Genomic DNA, 24,124 nt, shown 5'->3' on the forward strand with positions numbered 1-24,124 from the left:
TCCACAGTCAGTAATGTTTTTGGGGTGCCATATGTCATCTGCTGGTGTTTGGTCCACTGTATTTTGTCAGGTTCAGAGTCTTTCCACCCATGGCTAAATGATGGAAAGTTGGTAAGCAAAATGAACCCTTAGATCTCTTGAGAGTTACAGGTCCATTTGGTTTCATTTTACACTCTCAAGAGTTACATTATTATTAAACATCTGCATTACTTAATTTACAAGAAGTCTAGACAAGTAGAGAATGTAGAAAATCAGTTATTTTGATAAACGTTTGCCTGTTATCTCCTTAATGTGGTATCATCAATACAGCATGGAATTGTGGACAAAATCTAATAATAATAATGAACCTAGCTAGGTATGAAAAAAAATAAAAATAAAACAAGGTTGAAAACCACTGCTCTATTCCAACAGGGCCTGGCAACTCTCCACAGTGTGACACTGATCATCCAGGGACCCCATCCATCAGGTGGCGGTATTGTACCTTGAGGGTGTTGGCCGAAGGATATCAGTGAGGGTGTAAACTAAGTACTATTAAGTACATTTACTCAAGTACTGTACTGTACTGTGACATTTTTAGGTATTTGTAAATGTATAAGTATAAAATAAAATATTTTAAAATTGCCGATCAACACTACAAGCTCTCACAAGCTGCTATTTAAAAAGATTCTGTGAGTACTTTCCACCACTGAAGGATATGACGTACCTTGCATGCTCCTCCTCCTTTAAACCGAGGCGCGGGAGTGCAGAGAACAATCTTATCTTTTCATTCACTTCTGTTCTTCTGTCTGCGGCGCGAGCAGCTCGGAAAAGTCTCTGTTCGTAGAAAAGCAAACTCAACTTTGATCAAAAATGGTCAGAACTAAAGCAGACAGCGTCCCTGCGACGTACAGAAAAGGTAACATCTGAACAAATGTCAATTATTTGTTGCGAACGCGACGACATGCATGTTGATGATGTGGTTATTGTTCCTGGTGCAGAAAGGCGAAGTGCTTTATGTCGGGAAATGGATTGTTACGATTGAACAAAAACCATCGGTCAGTTAGAACCTGGACATTATAGAACGCATAGCATTCATCATAACATTTTTTACACCTTCTGTAAATTGTCTTTTATGCTGTAATCCGGTTTGTAGTTTATAGTCAAACATGGTTAGTTGCTCCCGCCACCAACAGTTTGCTGTAGCCGTCATGTCATTCAGCAGCAGCTGCAGTGTAATGTGTTTTTTATGTTTGCAACTAAAAACCACGGTAATGTCTGCACGGCTACCATTACTTGATAAACGGTGTGGTTTGGTTTCTATCAGGCTGCATATAACGTTAAGTGTTGGCTTTATTCATCATGGTAAACTGCGCGCCAGTTTTGGGCGCCACAACACAAGTAGCAGCCCTTGTTTTATTTGACAAACATCGATCACGGTGTCAACATTGGGTGACTTTATCTTACATGGGCGCAACGAAAAATGACACATCATTGACATTATGTTCTATAAAGGATGTGTAGTTAAGTGTATGCTGACCTTATGCGAGTTAATGCGACAGACATGAGATGTACTCATCAGTCATGTCTGCTGATTGACAGATGTTAAAGGGGTAGTTCGCCCCCAAAATGACTTTTTGTATCGATTACTCACCCCGTGGAGACTTGGATATATGGTAATTTTTTTGTTTTTGTCACATTCCTAAGCCAATATTTTGAGGAGACTCTTATCTCTCTATAGGTCCCCAGACCCCGCTTTGAGAACCAAAGTTCTCAAAGTGGGGTCTGGGGACCCCCAGGTGTTCTTGAGGGAGTTCCAGGGGGTCCCCAGCTAAATGATAGTTAGGAACCAAATGGATCCTTATGGGTGTACAAATGGAACCAAACTGGTCCATTTGGTTCAACTCCACTCTGAGTTAAATTAACATTGATTTTACATTATAAATTGGGGTCTCAGAGATAGAAAGAAATGCCATTAAATGGGCATCCGTAGCCTAAAGTATGTCAAACTGGTGGTCCTTGTATTTTTCTCTTTAATGTAGTGTAGTTAGTTGGATTCATCTGAATCAACCAGTAAAATTAAAAGTGAACCCATCCGCTTGCATAATGTGGCTGCCAATGTTCTCAACTTGGAATGTGGAAATACTTTTTACTATGAGAAATATGCAAGGCATAGCGATCTCACATTCATTTTTTGTGTTTTTCAATTCCAGCTGTGGCTGCACAAGCCCCCCGTAAATCTTTTGGGGCATCCAGTTCAGCAAACGCAGCCAGCAGGAGCAGCGAGTGTGGAACCCCTGGTGAGTCTGACATTTATTTTCCATAACATTTGTCAACATATACAGCAAGTGCTACTTGCTGGATAAAATGCACTTCACAGACCAAATATGTATACAAGAAAATAAAAACCAAGTAACCAAATCATCAGTGTTAAATAAGTGTTATAGATTTCTTAGTCCATCGCTGACGGGAAACATCTTAAAAACTTGTTTGGATACTATTTATCGGTCTCTTCCAGTGACATCTAAAGGAATTACATTTCCATGTAGTGTTAAATCAAGGCCAATTAATAGCCTGAATCATCACTGAGGGATAACGCTGGAAGAGTTTACAGTGATGGATCATGGAGTTTGAAATACTTAAAATATGTAAAGAACTACAGACTATGATTCAAAATTACCCTGGTTATTCCCACTGAAAAGTGGAATACAATGCAGTTCAGAAATATTGTTGGTGACAAGTTTCTTTTTTTTTTTACATTTTGTTTTACAGGTAAAAACAACAAGTATGCCGGTGGTAACCCTTTTTGTCCACGCCCCACGCCCACTTGGCAGAAGGGGATCGGGGCTTTCTTCGGTGGATCTGAACCGAAGCCAGAGAAGGAAAACCAGCCCATGGAGGAGGGTGATGAGGAGGCAGGAGGCAGCAGCAGTGTCTCAAAGAAAGCAACCTCTAAGAAGAAGAAACAACAGCCTATCGCATCGGATGACGAGGAAGCCGGAGGCAGTGGCGCATCAAAGAAAAAGAAGGAGAAGAAGAAGAACCAGCCCATCGTAGAGGAGGAGGCCGGAGGCAGCGGTGTCTCAAAGAAGAAGAAAGGGAAGAAAAACCAGGCCATCGTGGAGGATGATGATGAGGAAGCAGGAGGCAGCAGCAGCAGCGTCTCAAAAAAGGCAGCTTCAAAGAAGAAGAAAAACCAGGAGGATGATGAGATCATGCAGGAGGATGAGGAGGAAGAAGCAGGAGGCAGCAGCGTCTCAAAGAAGGTAGCCTCGAAGAAGAAGAAAAACCAGCCCATCGAGCAGGAGGATGATGAGACCATGCAGGAGGAAGAGGAGAGCAGTGTCTCAAAGAAGAGGTGTGTAGGCTTTACTTAAGTTTAAAGTGATGCACATGAGACATGGATTTGGCCAAATTAGAGCAAGACAGATCTGACTTAATTGGACTTTTTTCTTCGTTTTACATCGGTATATCTGCGATTATGGGTTTTTACCCAATCTGACATCCCTATCTTGTTTTAAAAAATAGTAGAGATGCACCACGATGCACGATCATGACATTATGTCTATAGATATTGAAAAATATCTGTTGGAGTGAGTCGGGGAAGGAGAAGGCTCAGAAGGTTATTGTGACAACTTAGTCAGGTTCTGATTTGAAACCCAAACTGGTAGCGCTTGACAGCTCCTAATAACAGCAGTTATCAACCAAGCCATCTTGAATCTGACTAAATCTTAGACCAAAGCCCCATTTAGAATGGTACTGCAGAGGAAAATGATCATCACACACAATAAAACATTTTCTTCATGTTTCCTTTCTTTCAGGTCCAGACCTCTGATCGATGAAGATGAAGACGATGAGTGAATGTGTCTGTCGGTTTTTCTGCTTTTAATGTTGAAGCCAGTTGTTGACCATTCTAAATGTGTTTTCTTGTTCTTTACTGTACATCTGTATATAAATTACCGCTCTATTCATTTTGTATAGCAGTTCAATAAAAGTTTTATGTCTTGGTACTGTGGTGTTGTTTTTGGGGTCGAGTGGACAGGATAGAAGAACAGATTAAAAGTTTTAAATCTCAATGCCTACTACTACTACACTCATGGCTGGCTACTGGATGTGAAACATGCAGACGTGCCAGTGACTTAAGTAAAAATGTAATAATTTCACTGATCATACTGTCCATACTAAAGCCCAGAGGCTCACATGCAACTGGTATGTTGACACTTGAACCAGACTAGTTATGGGTAATATAAACGGTTGGTAACTGTTTTATTAAAGAAATTATGTCTGATCACATGCAAAGAACATTATGCCTTATGTCAAATTGGACGTCTCAAAATTGATATAGCTTAAACTACAGACAGTATCTGTTTAGATACTATTATAGCTTACACTGCAGTGACATTTCGTTTCACTTCCAAAATTTTAAAGGGGTGTGGCTAGCGATTCAGGGTCTGGAACTAGGCTACAGTATCTTGACATCTGTATAAAATATGTTTTATACATATATACCGTAGTTTAAGCTATAAACGTTTTAGTGCTCCAATTTTTTACAGGCAGTCCGTTTGCATGTGATCGTTTGCATTTTTAGGTTCTTTAATAAAACGCCTCGCGTTCACACAACTTGTTGAAAGCCTGGTTTCTATTTACTGTCCATAAATCAGATCCGCCTACAGGCGTTTCCGTATCCGCTCCATGTTTAACCCAGTACGGAAACTTGACAGGCTCAAACTTCATTGCCACATAACAGAAAGTAATGTTTAGAGGCTGTGTTCACAGTTAGACTTTATAAATCATCTAACTTTATTATCTCTGCTATCTGTTGGAACTGACAGCTTTTATACAATGACGTCTACAGTTCAATACTGGAACTACAGGGTGTTTGACTTTGTTATTAGCATCGTTGCTAATTGTGTGAGGCTGTAAGCCCCTATGGCTGTAAGTTATATTGATCTGAACTAGTTTGCTGTTGATCTTTGTGTGTGCGTAGGCTTGTATTGTGTGTGAGCTACTACAGACTAGTATGCTGTCAGAGCAGACGAGTCACCATTGTAATAGATGTGTTACTTGTGTACATAGTACTAGTACTACACAGTGTGATTAAGAGAGAGCCATGCAGTCAGAGGAATGTGGGCTCCGATGGACGGTGATCATTCTCAGCTGTCAACATAAAGACAGCGTGTACACCTTCCAGAGAGGTCAGTGACTCTTCTCTACTGGGCCTGGCTGGCTCTACCAATGAGACTGAGAGTGATGCATTTTTGAAACTTGTTCTATTTGTGTTATCGTTTTCATCAATTACCAACTGCACTGTGTCATATGTATCCATTCCCAGCTAATTTGCTAATACACTACACTTGATGACGTTTGACAAATGTCATCTGTTCTGCGTGACAGTAGCCTTGTAGAGTTGGTTCCAGATGCATTCATCCCACCGTGCACAATCCAACATGTTGGCTCCAAATAACTAAATAAAATGGTGGAAGGCCATTCCTGCTACTCGAGACCATAGTGTCTCAAGACTTGTAAATAGTCTAATACGCTTCCCCACCTTCATGATTTCCCATTGGATAAGGAAGGACTATTTGTGTGGCCCCCATGACCTTTCTCAAAATGTCAACTTTGAATACTAGATGCTCACAATCTATGGCAGGCTAATTATACACGTTGTAGGATGAACTCTACTAATTGTGATGACCCCATGACCTTTCCTGTAGACTAGAGTCACTCAGGGAGCAATTAGAGGTTAATTTATGGATTGACTGTTATTAGACAGAAATGTAAAACAGTACAGGTATACACTTGGGCTAAAAGCATAACAAAGTCCTGAGGACTTGTTTCCATTACGGTCCTATGTATTCAATTCATCAACAGCAAAAACAATAACACCAAAATGAAGAGTCTTGCTCAGGGACACACATCGACACATAGCTGGCCTGGAATCATACCTCGGACAACCAGGGCTTCTGGCTGCCCAGGCGGGCTCACTAACCTAAGCTATGACTGCTCTGACGTTGTTGACATATATTTATTTTTTAGTTGACTGACTATATGGGCTGTCTGTGTCTGTTTCATCCTTTGGTATGATGAGTTTGTATGGTGACTCCCTGTCTGTGTGTCCACTCAGAGTTGGAGGTGCGACAGCGGCAGGGTTTCATCTCCAGAGACACGCTGTTGTTGACCGTGTCTGACCCCGGGGCCCGGCTGGGTAGTGGCGGGGCCACCCTTAACGCCCTGCTGGTTGCTGCTGAACACCTCAGTGCCCGAGCCGGACACACGGTGAGCTAGTCTGGGATCACTTCACTTTTCGGGTTTGTAACCGGTCTGGAGCGGAAACCACAAAACGTCATGTTGTAGTACTAAAAGGACTTGCCGGAAAGATCAAACCGGATTCAGTTTTAACCCAAAATATTCCCCTGCGCTCAAGGACACACTTTTAGGACCTACCTAATAAACTCCTTGATGCGGAGTAGTTTTGCTTTTGAAAAATTGTTTGGTATATGCATCTTTTAGTCCAACTTTTAGCGACTGGCAAGACTACACGAGGCTACTCAAGCATTTTAATAGGGATTGTGGAAACAAACGGAGGGAACCAAATCAAAGCGACGCCGCTTCTTCTAGTGGTTTCCGCGCATTAGGCGGAAACCAAACGGCCTGTTGTGAACGAACACCAGGCTTTCTCTCAGAAAGCCTGGTGGGCGAGGTTAACGGTGAGCAATGATCATTGACAAGCATCGCCAATACTGTTACCTCCAAAAATTAGACCGTATGTGAAAGTAACTTTTAGAGAGTAAAGGCCTGTCCATAGTCTCTCCGAAACCGCACTTTTCGTCGAAAAGGTCCGGTTCAACTACAAAATGATGTCACTCGGAATTTCTGATAACCATTACCCCGAATTAGTGTTTGGAAAGCTGCACGGAGAGTCAGAACTCTCAGACGAAAAGTTTGGTTTCGGAGAGAGAATGGACTGCTCTTTATGTTCTTTGTGGAAAGAGCTAAACTAACTTATTGTTATGTTGTTAATTCTTAGTTATCTTATTGTTTTGGGCATTTGTAGGCCTACCCAGCGTATGTAACATTTGTAAGGGCCATTGACACAGAACTATAAAAATATAGTTTTTAAGTGGAGTTAACACCGACTATAAAACATTTTTTACAATGGTGAACGATATATCTTTATAGTTATAGTGCTCAGTGTGAATGGCTGTGTTGTGTGAATTAACGAGGGTAGACGCTTCCTTCTGTAACAGAATCTCTGGGAGGGGAATCTTGATATTCCTACGTCCCATTTTCTAATTATTATGACCTATTATGTTGTTGAACGTGTCACCAGGTAGTCACAGCAGATGTCCTGGACAATGCTCACATTCTCATTTTACACACGGTGAGTCGTCTAATTGATGCATTGATTGTACTACATACAGCCTTTTAAATCAATACATTACTGTTCAGTTCAGGAAGAACTACTACTGTTACCATTACTACCACCACCACCACCACCACCACCACCACTACTACTACTACTAATACCTCCTGTGCCGTGTGTGTGCTGTATGTATGTCCAGGGTCGTGACTTCCCCTTCAGCAGCTGTAGCAGGACATTCTGTTGGCTGTCTGTTGAGAACACACATCAGAGAGTACAAGCTCCTGTCTGCTGCTTCGACCTGCTACTACACTGTCTAAGTACACAGGTAACATTTACTGCTACTACACTGTCTGTCTGTCTGTCTGTCTGTCTGTCTGTCTGTCTGTCTGTCTGTCTGTCTGTCTGTCTGTCTGAGTACACACACAGATAACAATGTACTGTTTCAAAAACAATCTTTCAACACACAGGTACAAATCAGAACCTTTATACAATTGGACTTGTTAGTAATGGCTTTGGATAAGAGAGTCACAAATGATTAAAATATATTACAATGGCACTCAATAGGCACCTTGTCTGTCTGTCCCTCTGTCTGTCCGTCTTTCTCCAGCTGTGTACAGGTTGCCCTCCAGGTGTGTGGGTTAGTAGCACAGACATGATTCTCACCATCCCGCCTGACTTTGGTGAGATTGTCAGAAATTACTATTATTCTTATTCTATTCAATTCTGTTGATTAATATTGTTAAGGTTTCAGTGTGAGGGATAATGTACAGTGAATTGTGACAGGGTGAAACTGTTAAAACGTTTATCATTTAGATTATTATTATTATTGCTATTGACTATAGCGTGTGTGTGTGTCTGTGTGTGTAGTGTTGTGTTGGGAGGGGTTTTGTGGTGTCAGAGTTGTAGCACTTCCGGGAGAAGTTTCCTACGCAGCCAATCATGGAGTTTACCTGACTGATGGACAGGTACACAATACATGGTTATTTTTATTATCATAATTATTATTATTAATAGTAGTAGTAGCAGCAAAGAATTAGAGAGGGGAAGGGGCCCCTGTACCCCCAAATGTTGTTTATTATTTGCCTCTAATGTCTACATGTGGTCATGTCACATGTGTAGAGGTGGGCTCTAGTCTGCTTTCAACCTGTCTCTTGAGGAGGACTAGTAGTCATCTGATCTGATCACCTAGGATCAAATTATATGGAAGCTGGGGATGTAGGATGTGCATGGACTGGTGGAGTGGGGCTTGCAAGTTGTGGGACTGTTAAAACTGAAAGTTAAGCGGTGTTGTTCACTGAAAACAGCTTTTGGCGAGGGACACCTGCATGCAACAATGTCTAAATTAGGCCTAGGTTAATGAAAGCAATGATTGTCTTTTATGGTGGAAAAACAGTGCAGCACTGACCTCTATGAGTTGAAAGTTTCACCTATGTTACTTTGACCACACCTCAGCTGTGACGTGCACAACATAGCAAAACAGGTGACCATGCTGGTAACAAGCAATGGTCACTCACCATAGATACTGTTGGGTGTTGTCAAAGTGCAACAAAGGTAAAACTTTGAAGTGCAACATTCCTTTTCTTTTTTATTACATATATCTAATGCTATAGTGTAGTGACAGAAAACTAAGGACAGAGACATTGGAGACATGCACTACCTGGCTGAGCCACCATGCACTCCCACAATAATGTTTTCTGCCATAACATAAAGCTGAATAATTCCCTTAACTCTGACTGTCATCATTGGGGATTCTTCAGCTGTCATGTTCTGGGCACTGGCATTCACTGGTGGTGCAGGGCTAAGAACAGTGACATCTAATGTTTAGACCTTTTATATGTTCATTATAATGTTTGTGTGTGGTGGGTATTTCTCAGGACCAGGTCAGAAACATCATCTACAAAGGAACAATGGAGCAGATCCAACAAGCAGCGATGCCTGATGGGAAAGTTCCCCTGGTAAATCTACTGTATTATGTTGACTTTCTGTGGGAAAACTTGCAGAAAAGAACATGCAAACATGTTATTTGACTTTATTTATTTTCAGAAATTGAACACTTTATATACATCAATAATCATTTACATCAATCACACACAATGTGCACTGAACATTATGCAAGATGGAGAAAATGTAGGAAGATAGAACTAAGACCACAATGGAAACAAGCCCCTAGGCCATTTTGTGTTATCCTTTTAGCAAAACCTTTGACTGTTTGACTTTGACATGTACTGTTAATAATCTTGTTCTTCTCTTAAATACATCACTGATGTAAGTTGCACCAAAATTGTTTATTAGAACTATTCAATCAATCAATCATCAAGGAACCTTAAAATGTAGTAGTAGTTCAGTAGGAATTCATGGAGATATTTTGCTTTGGTTGCATTCTGAAGCCAATAATTTGATGGCCGGGTCATCGGTCAATAGGAGACTCGGTAGGAGACTCTTTGAGTCTTTGAGACTCCGCCGGTCATCAAATTATCGTCTTAGGAATGTGACAAAAACTACAAAATCTCCATGAATTCAAGCCAGGCTTCATGGGGTGTGTAATTGATGGAAAATAAGTACTTTTTGGGGTGAACAATTCCTTTGAGTAACCAAACCAAACCAGGTAAACTTTTAGACCGTTTCCATCAGAAATCATCTCTGTTGTTTTCTAGGTGTCAGGTCCAGTGTTCTTCAGCAGGGAGGTGTCAGAGCGCCTCCTGCAGACACATGTTACTCCTCCTCTGGACGGCTGCACCTACTTGGGCCTGGACTCTGGAGCTCCTCCTTTAGAGGTAACCTCCTCCCTTCTGCCTTCCTTGGAAAATATTGATCACACATTCACATGGATTAAAGTTCTCAGTCGCCTCGACTGATTTCAGTCATAGAAGCCAGCATGTCTTCTATGAAAGCATGTTGCAACCCGAAAATAGCTGAACGGCTATTTTCCATTATTAGTTATTTTAAGACCAAAGAGTATTTGAAGTGATTAAACTAGCAATAGAATGCACATTTAGAAGCATCTAAGCATGCATGGTCTGAGGTTGATTTCTGGTTGGCTGTGTGTGGAACAGCAGCAACATAGATTTAGAATGATAATACCTAAACTAAACAAAATCATTAAACTTTCAGTCATGATATTGTATTATATGTTTTGTTCTTACTGTCTTTTTGTTGGTCTCTCTGTAGATATCTCTGTTCCTGGACATCTTGCTGTGTTTGTGTTCAGAGCAGACCGAGACGCAGTTTGTGACCGAGGACAGAGCAGGCTGCAGTTCTCCCACTGGACCACAGGGGGCGATGGTGAGGAGCGGCAGGGCAGAGCTGTGGAGGACCCTGAGAGGAACACCCCTCAGTATGGGTAATGTAACACAGAAAGACCCTCAATATTATAAATGTTCTTCCTATAAATATAATGTTAGAGATATGAATGCCACGGACCATAATGGTGGTCTACTTTGTTAGACTATGTCCTCTTTTATGTCCGCGGGTGGGATACTTGTTTACTTTAGCAAGAGCTGGTGCAGGGAAGAACACGCCACAGTGAAAAAGGTAATTTGTAACCCAGACATCGAACTACTGGGGGTCGTTTTGAGACCAATTTATCTACCACGGGAATTCTCGTGCGTCGTCCTGTTGACCGTGTACTGTCCACCTAGTGGCAATGCAGCGGTAGCTCGGGACACTATTTTTTCTACTGTGGCCAGTTTTCAAACGCACTACCCTAGCTCCCTTATTCTGCTGAATGGGGACTTAAACCAGGTGAATGTTGCTAAGGGCCTGTCTGATTTCTCCCAGTATGTCACTTGCAAAACAAGAGGTGAGAATACTCTTGACCTCCTGTATGCTAATGTTAGGAACGCATACAGTTGCGTCTCTCTCCCCCCTGTGTGTGGCTCTGATCACTCCATGGTGAAACTGGAGCCCTCGTATCTTCCTGTCGTGAAGAGAGTGCTTCCATTCATCAGGGAGGTTCAGTGTTGGACGGGGGAGACGGAGGAGAGACTCAGATTTGATTTTGAAATGACAGACTGGGAATCATTTTTCAGTGAACATGGGGATGATGTAGATAGCCTTTGTCAGGTTATCACTGACTATATCTGCTTCTGCGAGAAGGTGTGTGTTCCTACTAAGAAGGTTCGCTGCTTCTCTAACAACAAGCCGTGGATGACAAAAGAAATCATTCACCTCCTTAAGAGAAAAAGGGATCTGTTCCATGCAGGTGACTCGGAGGGCGTGAGGGTGGTGGTGGAGGAGCTTAAAACAGTCAAGGCTCAGGCAAAAGGGAGCTACAAAGCTAAGCTGGAGAACTCTCTGAGGGAGAACAATACGAGACAAGTGTGGGGTGGTTTTAGGAAGATCACGGGGTACGGCTCTGCCAACTCTACTGTGTCAGGCACGGAGGAGCTGGCAAACGAGATGAACCGTTTTTTCAATCGGTTTGACGGTGCTCCTGTTAATGTTCAACAAGCAGTGGCTGGGTCAAACGGTGACCTCGGTTGCCGCCCTCTTTCTTCCCCTGCACCATCTCCCCCCCCCCCCCCCACCCACCCTGTTTCTCACCACCGAGCAAGTGAGGCGCCAACTCGGAAAAGTCAACACCAGGAAAGCAGCGGGACCTGATAACATCAACTCTAAGGTGCTTAAGGCTTGCGCGGAGCAGCTTGCTGTCCCCCTCACGCATCTCTTCAACCTCTCCCTGAGGACGGGGAAGGTACCACAGCTGTGGAAGTCCTCCTGCATTGTCCCAGTGCCTAAGAAGACCCGTCCCTCGGTCCTCAATGATTACAGACCAGTCGCCCTGACATCACAGGTCATGAAGGTCTTTGAACGGCTGGTTCTGAACCTACTGAGACCGGCGGTCAGTGATCACCTGGACCCCCTTCAGTTTGCCTACCAGGCTGATATTGGGGTTGATGACGCCATCACCTACATGCTCCATAAGTCTCTCACCCATCTGGAAGATCTGGGCAGCACAGTCAGAATTATGTTTTTTGACTTCTCCAGTGCTTTCAACACTATCCAACCGTCTCTGCTTGCGGAGAAGCTTACGCTGATGGGGGTGGACAAGGGCTTTGTGGCATGGATCACAGACTACCTTTCAGAAAGACCACAGTCTGTGAGACTGCAGGGCTGTCGGTCCGATGTGCTGGTGAGCAACACGGGGGCCCCTCAAGGAACTGTGCTCTCACCTTCCTGTTCACTCTCTATACATCGGACTTCCGCTTCAACTCCAAGACCTGTCATCTGCAGAAGTTCTCAGATGATACCGTAGTGATCAGCAAGATCTCGGGTGACAACACGGCTGAGCACGATGGTGTGGTTAGGGACTTTGTGCAGTGGAGCGAGGACAACCATCTCAAGCTCAACGCAAGCAAGACTAAGGAGATGGTGGTGGACTTCCGCACCTCCAAGAGAGTCCCCCCGGTGCCAAGCACCATTAACGGTGAGGTGGTTGAGCTCGTGGATAACTACAAATTCCTCGGAGTACACCTGAATAGTTCACTGGACTGGTCGGACAATGCGCAGGCGATTCACAGCAAGGGGAAAAGCAGGCTGTTCCTCCTGAGAAGACTGAGATCGTTTGGGGTGTGCAATAGGATGCTACAGATGTTCTATCAGTCTGTCATGGCAAGTGTCCTCTTTTTTGGCATAACATGCTGGGGTGGCAACAACAGGGCAGGTGACACGTTTAACCTAAACAGAAAGCTGGCTCTGTCGTTGGGTCCTCTCTGCAGGGGGTGGAGGAAGTAACCAGGGTGCGCACTGCGAAGAAGCTAGACTCCATCTTGGAGAACTCCTCCCACCCCCTCCATCTAGAGATCACCAGTTACTGGAGTAAGAGAGGAAACGACCGCTTTACCTACCCAGTACGGAGATGTGAGAGATTAGGAAAATCTTTTGTACCGGCTGCCCTTAAGCTGTACAACGAGACACATAACGGACGCTTGAAAAGGTCTCCCTTCCTAACTTAGACTTACGGAACCATTGCTGTATTGACTTTGACCTCTAAGGAACAATTGCTGTATTGACTTTGAACTCTAAGGTCCTTCCAGGAAGAGTGCTCAGGTGCGCCTTGCGGTGACACGCTTCCTAGTTTCTTCGTTTTTTCGCACTGATTTTTGACACTGCACTATTAGGTTGTTAGTGTTGGTAGTTTCTGAGTATTTTTGCTTTGTTTAACAATGACAGTGAGATACTTGTTTGCACTAACTAGCATTGACTGCTATGGTCTCTTTTGCAAGACACTTTATGTATATATACTTATATATTATTCGCCCCCCTCTATTGATGCACCTTCTCCTTATTGGTACTGTACTGCTCTTGTCTTTGTTTTTGTTTTTTCCCCTCTTATCTATCTTTCTTACGTCTCTGTAACTTTGTAAATAACTGTATACTGCTGTGCTACTACTGGACAACTAAATTTCCCCCTTGGGATAATAAAGGTATCTATCTATCTATCTATCTATCTATCTTTTGCTACTAGCATATTATATCTAAAATCGTATTCATTCATGAGTCACTCGCCAGAGAGACTTCCAACAATTGCAACAATAGAATTATCTTCAGTTGATGATCTAGGATCAGCACAATTAAAACAATATAATAGTACAAGGATGCCAGGGTCACGGGTCGGAGACAGTGGACACAAGTCCCTCTGATCCTATCCTAGAATGATCACGAAGAGACGGACACAGTTGCTGCCTGGCGTCCGTCTGTCTGTATGTCTGTATCTCTGTTGTCTTATATCATATCATATCATTCCCACAGTGTGTGTTGCTGGTGGTTGCTATGACTACCTGACTCTGTCTGGGAGAGAACACGTCCGTCGTATGACCCGGAATGGATCGGTCCCAAACATTTTATCACACATCCAGGTGAGTTCTCTCCACTCCTGCTCTCAATATTCATTTCATTGCATTTTGTAAATTAGTTGGGTGGACGAAGATGAAACAAACCTGGAAGTTCATCACCCTTTAAAGCTGTTGTTTTTTGTTTTGTTTTTTAGAGGGAGGAGACAGTGAGCACCACAGCCAGGGTCATTAACAGCATCCTAGAGGGAGAAGTCACTGTGGCAACCGGAGCAGTGGTGCAACACTGCCATCTACAGGTTCGGGAGGCTCACTTAAATCTGACATTTTACAAGATGTCAGATTTAGATGTCTTTCCATTTAGACCTGGTGCCACCTATAAATTGTTTTACCTTTGAAACTGGATGCCACCTCTGTGTCTCATTAGTATTTTCTATACATGTAGCAACATCATTATTATTATTTTTTTTTTAATATGAATTTGAAGGTTTACAGAAACCTTAGGTTAGGTTTTAGTGGCGTTTTTTGAATTGGCCTCAGGTCTAAATGGGTTAAGGGGTTCCCACTCCCCACACTTTTTTTAATTGAGAACTATTTTTTAAATTACCGGCTCAATAAGATATATATTAACAACACATTCCCTGCCAAAGACGTTTTATGTAACCCAGCTGTTGCCTGCCAAAGACGTATATGTCCTGCCGTTTTCAGCTACTAGATGGTGCTGTTCACTAAACTATAAGTCTGTTCTCTGCTCTCTGGGCTGCCAGTGGCTGCAGTTGCACTGCCTTTGTGATCTTTCTGGTAGATTGCAACCTACCTTTTTGGCACCACTTATAATTCAATGACATATACCTTTTTTCTACTCAGGGTCCTCTTGTGGTGCCTTCAGGATGTTTGCTGTCTGGCCTGGAGGTTGCATCATCATCGCACCTCAGGGAGCTGGCACTGACTGATGACATCATCATCCAGGGACAGCGTGTCCAGCTGGGAGAGTTGAAGCTGTGTGTCTACACCATAGTGGGAGCACTGGATGATCTGGAGGTAAGAAGACAGAACTCCTGGTGCTTGAGTTTCTCCTTAGGACACACTACACCATCCTTTATCCTTTATGACAGGGTGTCACAGGAAAGGAGATTTGCCGTCCTACACTTCCTAGCTCCATAGAATATCAAATCGACTCCTATTTGTTTCAAAGTTAACACCACACTACTTGATGAATATGCATGATGGACTGAGGTATGATTACATATTATTATTATTATATTACATAATAAAAAACAACAGTGTGTATCGTTAATTATTTATTCTGCAAGACTAAGGCATTAGCTAATGTATCATTGTATCATGTATCATTCAAGTCATGCATGCATTAGTGTTTGTGTTTATTAGGTATAAGATGATGGACAAAACATGTACACAATGTATATTTGTCTGTTATATCAGAATATCTCATTTGCCTTTTGTAGTCCACACAGAAAGTTTCACCCTGACCCATGTCTGTTACAAGATGTAAGATGATTTTGTGACCGAGTGCAAGTTCAGTTGGATTCTTTCTGCATCTGGATTCTTCTCTTCTCCTCTCAGGTGTCCTATGACGTCAGCAGTTCCACATTCCTCAACCAGTCCTGGAGTCTGTTCTTCAAACGCACTGGAATACAGTAAGACATGCTCTCCTTTCCTCTCCTCCTCTTTTCTCCTTATTTTTAAATTCCTGTATCCACCTCTCCTCCTCTCCTCTTCTCACCCAGACCAGAGGAGTTGTGGAGTTCAGCCAGACGTCGCTCTCTCCTGGAGGCTCGCTTGTTCCCGGTCCTCCAGGCCAGTAGGGGGTTTGTGGAGCTGCAGGGAGGTGTGGCCTGGCTGCTAGGCGGCGGGGCCTCTCTGCCAGTGGGCAGGGCTGGGACTGGGGCATGTAGTTTCTCTCTGGAGAGCTGGAGGGACGCATGGAGGCTGTCAATCAGAGAGGTTATGTCACTCACCCATCAGGAGGCGGAGCTCCACTGGAGGGAGGAGCTTCTGTTCATGGCTGGGCGAAGGAGGGTGATTGACAGTCTGAGGGGCCAATCAGACGTCAGTCTGTTGCCATGTTTCAGAGCGGCGGTGCTTGGAGGTCAGGAGGAAGCTCTACTGGAGACACTTGACAAGAGTAAGACGTTGGGAAACACAGAGGAACGGAATGTATTTGAACTGTATAGTCAACTAAATATAAGTAGAAACAATTATTTTATAATGGACATGAACACAATCTCTGTCTCTCTTTTTCTAGTTGCAGCAGGGAGTGGGGGGAGTCAGTCTGAGGACCTGGTTGAGACTGTGGGCGTGTCGGCGAGGTCTCTGGCATGTATCGCTGACGTCCTGGTCTGCCTAGCAGGGGAGGGAGGGAGGGGTGGGCTCAGGAGCGGACCTGCCGCCAATCAAGCCTGGAGCCATGCCTACTTCTTGTTGGAGGCGGGAGACCTGAGGGGTGGCGTCACTGCCCTGGCAGCGCAGAGAGTCCGTTGGATGGGCAGGTGAGAAGCTAAATGCATGTGCTCTGGACATGATATCCAAAGCATTCCAAAAGCTCTTTCTGTGGACATGGCCCGCTATGAGTCAAATAATTCTCATGTGACTGTGTTGACGGCCCTACAGGCCTGACCTGTTGGTGCGAGCTGCTCGTCACTACGAAGGTGCGGGCCAGATCCTGCTCAGGCAGGCTGTGATGTCATCCCAGAGGTTTGTCTCTATTGGACAAGGAAAAGTCCCGCCAATAGGGGAGTGGCAGGAAGTAGAATGCCCTGCAAGACTGGATCTAGCTGGTGAGTCTATAGGAGTCTCACTGGAAATGTATTCTATTCTATTCTATTCTATTCTATTCTATTCTATTCATGTTGTTTGTTTTGAGTCAGTACATTTTCGGTGTGCATGTTCAGGTGGTTGGAGTGACACCCCGCCCATCGCCTTTGAGCAAGGTGGATCAGTGACTAACGTAGCAGTGAGAGTGGACGGCAGGCGTCCCATTGGTGCCAGGGCCCGCCGCATCACAGAACCTCGACTCCTATTGGTCAGCCACACCGGGGGGCGGGACTCTGGGGTTGCCACGGAGACGGTGTGTGAGAGACTGGTGGACCTGAAGGATTACTGTCAACCCCATGCCCCTGGTGAGACATGGTATTTATAATATTTTAATATGGATATAATATAGAAATATGGAGTCATACATAATAGACTGGCCACAGTGGCCAGTGGCCACACTTCCTGGCGGAGATCTGCACTCTACGGCGGAGGTTCTCAAACCTTTTCATGTCAAGGACCCCCAAATTGATATGTATTTAGCCGCGTACCCCCACCTGAAATGTTTAGTGAACTTTGAGAACCACTGCTCTACTGAGTGCATAGACCTCTCTAGTTATCATTAATATGAAATATTTAGTGTGGTTGCCCAACAGGGCAACACACTGCTGTCCTGTGGAAACTTTATTCTTTCTAGATAAACTTTATTTGTGAATGGGTTTTTACCTTGTTAGGGAATCAAAAGGGAATCAATGGGAGTGGTGCTAGCTCGACAGTTAGCTTGCTGCAGAATATAGTCACGTCGGCAACCACACTTGCAATTTCCAATTGCATCTTTCTAGTATTCACTACTATGGGGAAATACTTGTTTTTGGTGAAGATGTGAATATAATGTTATCATGGATAATTTTGTGTGTGTGTGTGTGTGTGTGTGTGTGTGTGTGTGTGTGTGTGTGTGTGTGTGTGTGTGTGTGTGTGTGTGTGTGTGTGTGTGTGTGTGTGTGTGTGTGTGTGTGTGTGTGTGTGTGTGTGTGTGTGTGTGTGTTCCAGGAGCCCTGTTGAAGGCAGTGTGTGTGTGCAGTGGTGTGGTGTCTCTCACCTCCCAGCATACATTGCAGGAGCAGCTCCTCCTCCACTGGGGAGGAGGTCTGGAGGTCCACAGCTGGTCCCTACTGCCTACTGGCTCTGGCCTGGGTAAGATATGAGAATACAGTGTACTGCCTTACATTATACTACCATGTACTATTTATACCAGTGTTAATTTTGTCGACTAAAAGACTACAAGATGTTGATATTTTGTCGATAAGACTAGACTAGACTAAAACAATTTCAGAAGACTAAGACTAAGACTAGTATTTGTGTTATTGAAAAGACTAAGACTAAATCCTAAGTCTAAGACTAATGGCTGTAAAAAATAACACTGATATGTAACTGCAATGAAATTAAAGCCAAATACATATTTTATGTATGGTCTATTTTGGTTATATTTAGCCTAAAAGACTTATCGTAAAAGACGAAGACTAAAAGACTAAAGGGGAGCACACACTGGCCACGGGCGGCTGCGCAGCGTCGCGTCGCGGTATCGACGCACGTTAAGTGCCGCGCGGTAACCCCAACTGGATGCGGCGCGCTGCCACACAGCACATCCATTTCCGCCGGTGGGGAGAACCATGGGAGAACATGTTCACCGCGCGGCAACACTGGAAAAATAGAACAGCGGCGTATCGGGGCGGCAGGCGGGGCGGCAGACCCGCGGCTGCGCGCGTCTGACGGCGCCGGTGTGGGTTAGTTCATTGAAAATAATGGGGCCGTATGTTTTGACGCGCCGCTTCCGCGCCGCCTCCGCATCCAGTGTTTGTTCCCCTTACGACTAATCCCAAAAGACTAAGACAAAAATATTTGGTCATTTAGTCGACTAAGACTAGACTAGACTAAAACAATTTCAGAAAACTAAGACAGGACTAAGACTTAAGTGGTGTGTTATTCATAAGACAAGACTAAATCAAAATTTGCTAACAAAATTAATACTGATTTATACTACATCAATTACATGACAACATATACCACAGTACACACATAACATTATATAGAGATAATAAAATGGTTTCCAACTTTTCTATCCTACCAGGAGCTCTAGTATTGCTGGTTTTCTTCTTATTGTTGTTGTGCATGTGAAGTCAGACTCTGTCTGACTTCTGGTGTTCCTGCAGGTACCAGCAGTATCCTGGCGGGGGCGCTGTTAGCTGCTGTGTATAGGTGTACTGGAAGGAGCTATGATACAGACTCCCTGATCCATGCTGTCCTACACCTGGAACAGATGTTAACTACAGGTCTGTCTGTCTGTCTGTCTGTCTGTCTGTCTGTCTGTCTGTCTGTCTGTCTGTCTGTCTGTCTGTCTGTCTGTCTGTCTGTCTGTCTGTCTGTCTGTCTGTCTGTCTGTCTGTCTGACTGTCTGTCTGTCTGTATCCCACACAGACAGAAAGACATAGAAAAAGCACATTTCTGTCTCTCTGTATTGTTCTTCTGTCTGAGTTATTGCCTTGCTTACTACCAGAGATGTTCTAAACTTTGTTTTAACATACAAACCAGACACCAAAAAAGAAAGAAAATGTAACAAAATAAAGTGAAATATACCGTAATTGAAAAGTACATGTACATAATATTGCTTCTGTAAACAAATAGTATAAAAAACAAGAGAAATGGAAAGAGAAATGGAAATTGAAGAGGAAAGGGGAAAGAAAGGAGGAGAGAGAGAAAGAGAAGAAGGGGGGCCTCAAGCATTGACTAGGGATTATTTTTAATTAAAACATGACAAGAAAGAATCCCACTTCTTTTGAAATGTAGCCAGATTACCTCTGATAGAACATCAGATTCTTTCTCATTTTAAGAAAAACATTACTTATCTAAGCCAGTGGTTCTCACAGTGGATTCCAGGGACTCTATGGGTTCCTTTAGGGAGGTCTACATTGACTCATACAAGTCTGTAACTCTGACAGTGTACAAATGGAACCAAATGAACCCTGACGGGTTCATTTGGTTCCATTTGTACACTGCCAGAGTTAAGGGGAGACCTTGAAATTTTAAGTTTGTGGCCTGGGCCACAGGGTAGTGGTCCAGGCACCCAGGCTGGTAATCCAGCCCTTGCAGCGTCACAGGTTCGAGTCCCGATCCTGATGACCTTTGCTGCGTGTCACCCCCCCATCTCTCTCCCCGTTTCCTATCAGCCTACTTTACACCTATCAATAAGGGCAGAAAAAGCCCCAAAAATGTCTTTAAATTTATTTATTTTTAAAGTTTGAGAAACACTGATCTAAGCCACTGAGTATTAGTATTATTATGATCTATTCTCCTCCAGGTGGAGGTTGGCAGGACCAGGTTGGAGGCTTGGTTGGAGGTGTTAAGGTGGGTCGCAGTAAAGCCTCGCTCCCACTGCGGGTGGAGGTGGAGCGCCTCGTTATGCCTAACGACTTCCTGGTTTCTCTGGAGCAACACCTCCTATTGGTCTACACTGGCAAGACCCGCCTTGCACGCAACCTCCTGCAGGTAAGCCCACAAGAACCACTTCCCGTGTGTTTAAAAGGTCATGACTAGGGTTTTATATGGCTGTAACAATACACCTGGATCACAATTTGGTTCAATATATTAAATTATGGACACAATCTAATTTATCTACTTAAAGCTATACTGTGTAATTTGCTCAACTGGTGGTCTGTAGCAGTATAGCAAACCGCGGTCGCGTTTGCTTTTTTCTTCCGTTTTTCGCCGCGGACCGGACCGTCAGACCACCGCGTCCGCCTCGCCTCGCCGAGACGCTTTCAATGAGGTCTCCCGTGTCCTTCTACGAGCAGCGGTTGGGGAGTTACATGCTAGACTCCTCCAGTGTAAACACTGCAGTGTACTTCCTGAAGGCGTGTTTCCTAAACCCACCAGAGAGCCCGGCAGTGTATGATCTGCGCTGTGATTGGCCGGCAGTGTATAACCCTCGCTGTGATTGGCCGTTAGTGTGATGACGCAATTTTTCCGCGAAAACCGGTCCCGGGCAGGGATCATAGAAAACATATAAAGAGAAGGCTTTAGAAGCTGAAAATAACGGAGTGGGGGTTCTAAAACTTTAGCGATTTAACAGCTAGGACCATTTTAAGATTTGTTTTATAAAAAAAGTTACATGGTATAACTTAAAGCCTTTACTGTATATACTTTGTAGTGCAAAGAATAACACATTTGCTGATTTATGCCAGGTTGAAATTGGTTGAGACAAATTATGACTGGAAAAACAAAATGTTGTCCATTATCCGTCATTGTCCGTTTTTACATAAGTCTAATAACAGCGTGACCTCCCTTTCCAATTTTTGGCGATCATTATCAGGTTACCATGTTTGTGAACGAAGCCACACAAGTCACTATGCAATGTTGTGTGGTGAAGTCGCACTATACAGGAACAATCTGGATGGAATCATCTCTGCATTGACAGACTGGATGCTTCTATGCATGTCGACGGTCTGCGTCTTCTTTGGCCAAATGGAAATGGTGATCTTTATTGAAAACTTCACCTATAATTACAAAAGTGCCTCACAAAAACACAGTTGGTGTAATTAAGAGATTCACTGAAATAAATAAATGTTTACATGCTTACAATACAACTTTCACACTCTTCATTCACATTCACAACGGTGTGGGCTGTGACTGGTTTATTTGTTTGAAAAGATTATATTTTAGGACAGATTTTTCTTATTTAGACTTATATAATATACCGTGTTATAGACGGATTGGCCTTTGGTTCCATTTCACATACAGTGTTAATGTGGTGTCATGTTCCATGTTGTTATGCCCACAAATGAAACCATGCCTTTTGGCTTCAGTGTATTTGCTGTTGTGTTGGTGGTCACTGTGAGGCTGATGTGGTGGTTGTTGGCTGTCATGGTAACGGTGGTGTTGTTGCGTGTGGACTAGGACGTGGTCCGTAGCTGGTACAGTCGTCTGCCCTCCATCGTTCACAACGTCCAGCAGCTGGTCCACAACTCTGAGGAGTGTGCCAAAGCCTTGTCAGAAGGTAGGAAGTACGACTATGTAGAATTGTATACTGTATGTATAAACAGCACGTGGTACAGTAAGGCATTAAGGCTATAAGGATAACAAATAAGTCCTGGGTACTTGTTTTCATTGAGGTCCTAGGTATGTGTATAACATGATTGTGCATGTATCGGTATACCATATCACATCGCACCACATCACTTCACTGTCTGGCGGAAGCCTTATTTCTCCATTTTTAAATTAAAATGTTGAAATGTATAACCATTGAAAAGGATTAACAAGAGCTTGTGACTGACTATATAATAAAGACATTGGGTCCATTGGAACACAAGTTCTTTTTTTCTCCTCCATGTCTTGAAAAAGTATGTGTTCTTTTTGGTTAACGCCCTCCAGGTTGTCTGTCCAGGCTAGGGGTGTGTCTGGACGTATCTTGGCAGCAGAAGAAGGTGATGGCTCCAGGTTGCGAGCCAGGGGCCGTCAGGGCCATGATGAGAGCCCTGAGGCCTCTGGTCCTGGGCCAGAGCCTGGCGGGGGCCGGGGGTGGAGGGTTCCTCTACCTGCTGACCAGGGAACCTGACCAGAAACACACGGTTCTCCAGACGCTCAGAGACACAGCGGTGAGCGCTCACAATAAAGCCATAATTAGGACTCTGCTTCCTGTCATGCCCAACATGACAACACCCCCTAGAGGGCAGTGGTTCTCAGCTAGCTGTGATATTGCAAGTGGGCTCTCAAATAAAACATTAAAATATGTATTATTTGATGCAGAAACAATTATTTTTTTCTTTAAAACCTTGGAAAAAAAGGGCTTTTCATTTTTGATTCTACTGCTAAATGGGAGCTCTTATTTCCACTGATGCAAGCCGGAACACAGTTGATTGATCATTCAAATAATCATGCTCTGACCCGCTAACTGCTTGGCCGCGAATGCTTTTGAGACGTTCAAGTGGTCCCTGATCCAGAAATACCGCTGCCCAAGGGATTTAGTGCAGTTACTACATGCAGTATAGCTTGTATTGTAATTAATGAGTCACAAAATAAAGACAACATCCTATCAGTTACATTGTTTGTGCTGAACATACAATGATATTAAAACAAAGTTCATACATTATATTTAGCCATGAATATATCAAGAATAATAATAAGCTCCCAAAATGATATGTAAATGATGAGTATTGACTGAATTGATTGGTGTGTTCCAGGGTCTGGGAGACTTCAGTGTTCACTCTGTACAGCTGGACATGGAGGGAATCACCGTGGTGACGGCATCTTGACACGCACGCACGCACACACACACACACACACACACACACACGTGCAAACGCACACACAAACACACACACACACACACACACACACACACACACACATGGGTGACCGAGGTGCCCTGGGCCAGTTTTCTGCTTATCAACGGTAATGATTGATAGTAAAATAATGCCAGTGTTGCCATGTTGAAGTGTTTTAAGTATAGGTATTGATTCTGTATTTCTATGAAGGTGACATTGAATGTGAATGTGTTTAATATTTGATTATTAAGGCTTTTTGAAAACAGTATTAACACCAAACCCAATGGTGGGAAAATTATGCCCACTAGAGAAATTGACAAAGATGATTAAAAACTAGTACAATAAGAAAATGCCAGTTACAGCTACCAGTCTGGTGAAGTAATAATGTCCTTAAATTCCATATGGGATTAAATTCCATATCAACAAACATTTCACACCTAAATATTAGTACAAGGTACTAATTTATTAGCAGTGTTTTTGGACTTCTATTTGATTTAATAATCACATCAATAAAAGTGGCCAGTTGTACGGTATCTACAGTAATACTGTATTAGCAGTGTTTATGGATGTCTGTAAATGATTTAATCATCATAGTTTATGTAAACAAATGAATGAAAATTATAGTTATTTTTGTAAAAGATTACATGATTTTTTGACCTTTTAATAAATATTTCGTACAAAATAAATTCTATTACTGTGGCGTGTGTGCAAGAGAATGCGTGAGTGTGAGAAAGAGTGGTAAAGACTCAGAGAAGAAGGTAAAACATCTGCCTACTGGTTTAAAGCTACCAAAACATATTGTATTTAATGGCACAACATTGCACCTTTAAATATCGTAAAGGTTACCTTCTTTTCCTTGATTCTTGCCTTGATGTCCAGCCTAAATACAGGTGCAAGATGTGCAC

General features: G+C 43.3%; 2 protein-coding genes across 10 annotated transcripts; both read left to right on the forward strand.

Annotated features, from left to right (window-relative positions):
- The first annotated feature begins 782 nt into the window (after positions 1 to 782).
- LOC308293907 (uncharacterized protein) lies at positions 783 to 3,943 on the forward strand. Its single transcript, XM_080736564.1, has 4 exons — positions 783 to 895; positions 2,190 to 2,276; positions 2,749 to 3,334; positions 3,798 to 3,943. Exons 1-4 carry the CDS (start codon positions 850 to 852, stop codon positions 3,835 to 3,837), a joined length of 759 nt encoding a protein of 252 aa, XP_080592690.1. The 5' UTR covers positions 783 to 849; the 3' UTR covers positions 3,838 to 3,943.
- Positions 3,944 to 4,726: 783 nt separating this feature from the next.
- Positions 4,727 to 23,888, forward strand: fcsk (fucose kinase). Of its 9 annotated transcripts, XM_080736165.1 has the most exons (24): positions 4,727 to 4,895; positions 5,059 to 5,171; positions 6,101 to 6,252; positions 7,307 to 7,357; positions 7,539 to 7,664; positions 7,947 to 8,019; positions 8,207 to 8,304; positions 9,214 to 9,294; positions 9,994 to 10,113; positions 10,508 to 10,679; positions 14,090 to 14,196; positions 14,328 to 14,429; positions 14,998 to 15,171; positions 15,715 to 15,788; positions 15,879 to 16,276; positions 16,397 to 16,640; positions 16,762 to 16,928; positions 17,043 to 17,270; positions 17,953 to 18,096; positions 19,080 to 19,232; positions 20,258 to 20,445; positions 21,853 to 21,952; positions 22,327 to 22,550; positions 23,136 to 23,888. In XM_080736165.1, the coding sequence occupies exons 2-24, from the start codon at positions 5,087 to 5,089 to the stop codon at positions 23,205 to 23,207; spliced, it is 3,333 nt and encodes a 1,110-aa protein (XP_080592291.1). In that variant the 5' UTR covers positions 4,727 to 4,895; positions 5,059 to 5,086; the 3' UTR covers positions 23,208 to 23,888. The 9 variants fall into 9 exon arrangements, 4 of the variants coding, with proteins under 4 accessions (XP_080592291.1, XP_080592290.1, XP_080592292.1 ...); XM_080736164.1 differs by having other exon boundaries at positions 4,727 to 5,171; XM_080736166.1 differs by having other exon boundaries at positions 4,727 to 5,171; positions 19,113 to 19,232.
- Positions 23,889 to 24,124: the final 236 nt, after the last annotated feature.

The sequence above is a fragment of the Nannobrachium achirus genome (assembly GCF_963921795.1).
Source record: "Nannobrachium achirus genome assembly, chromosome: 11".
NCBI classification, from domain to species: domain Eukaryota; kingdom Metazoa; phylum Chordata; class Actinopteri; order Myctophiformes; family Myctophidae; genus Nannobrachium; species Nannobrachium achirus.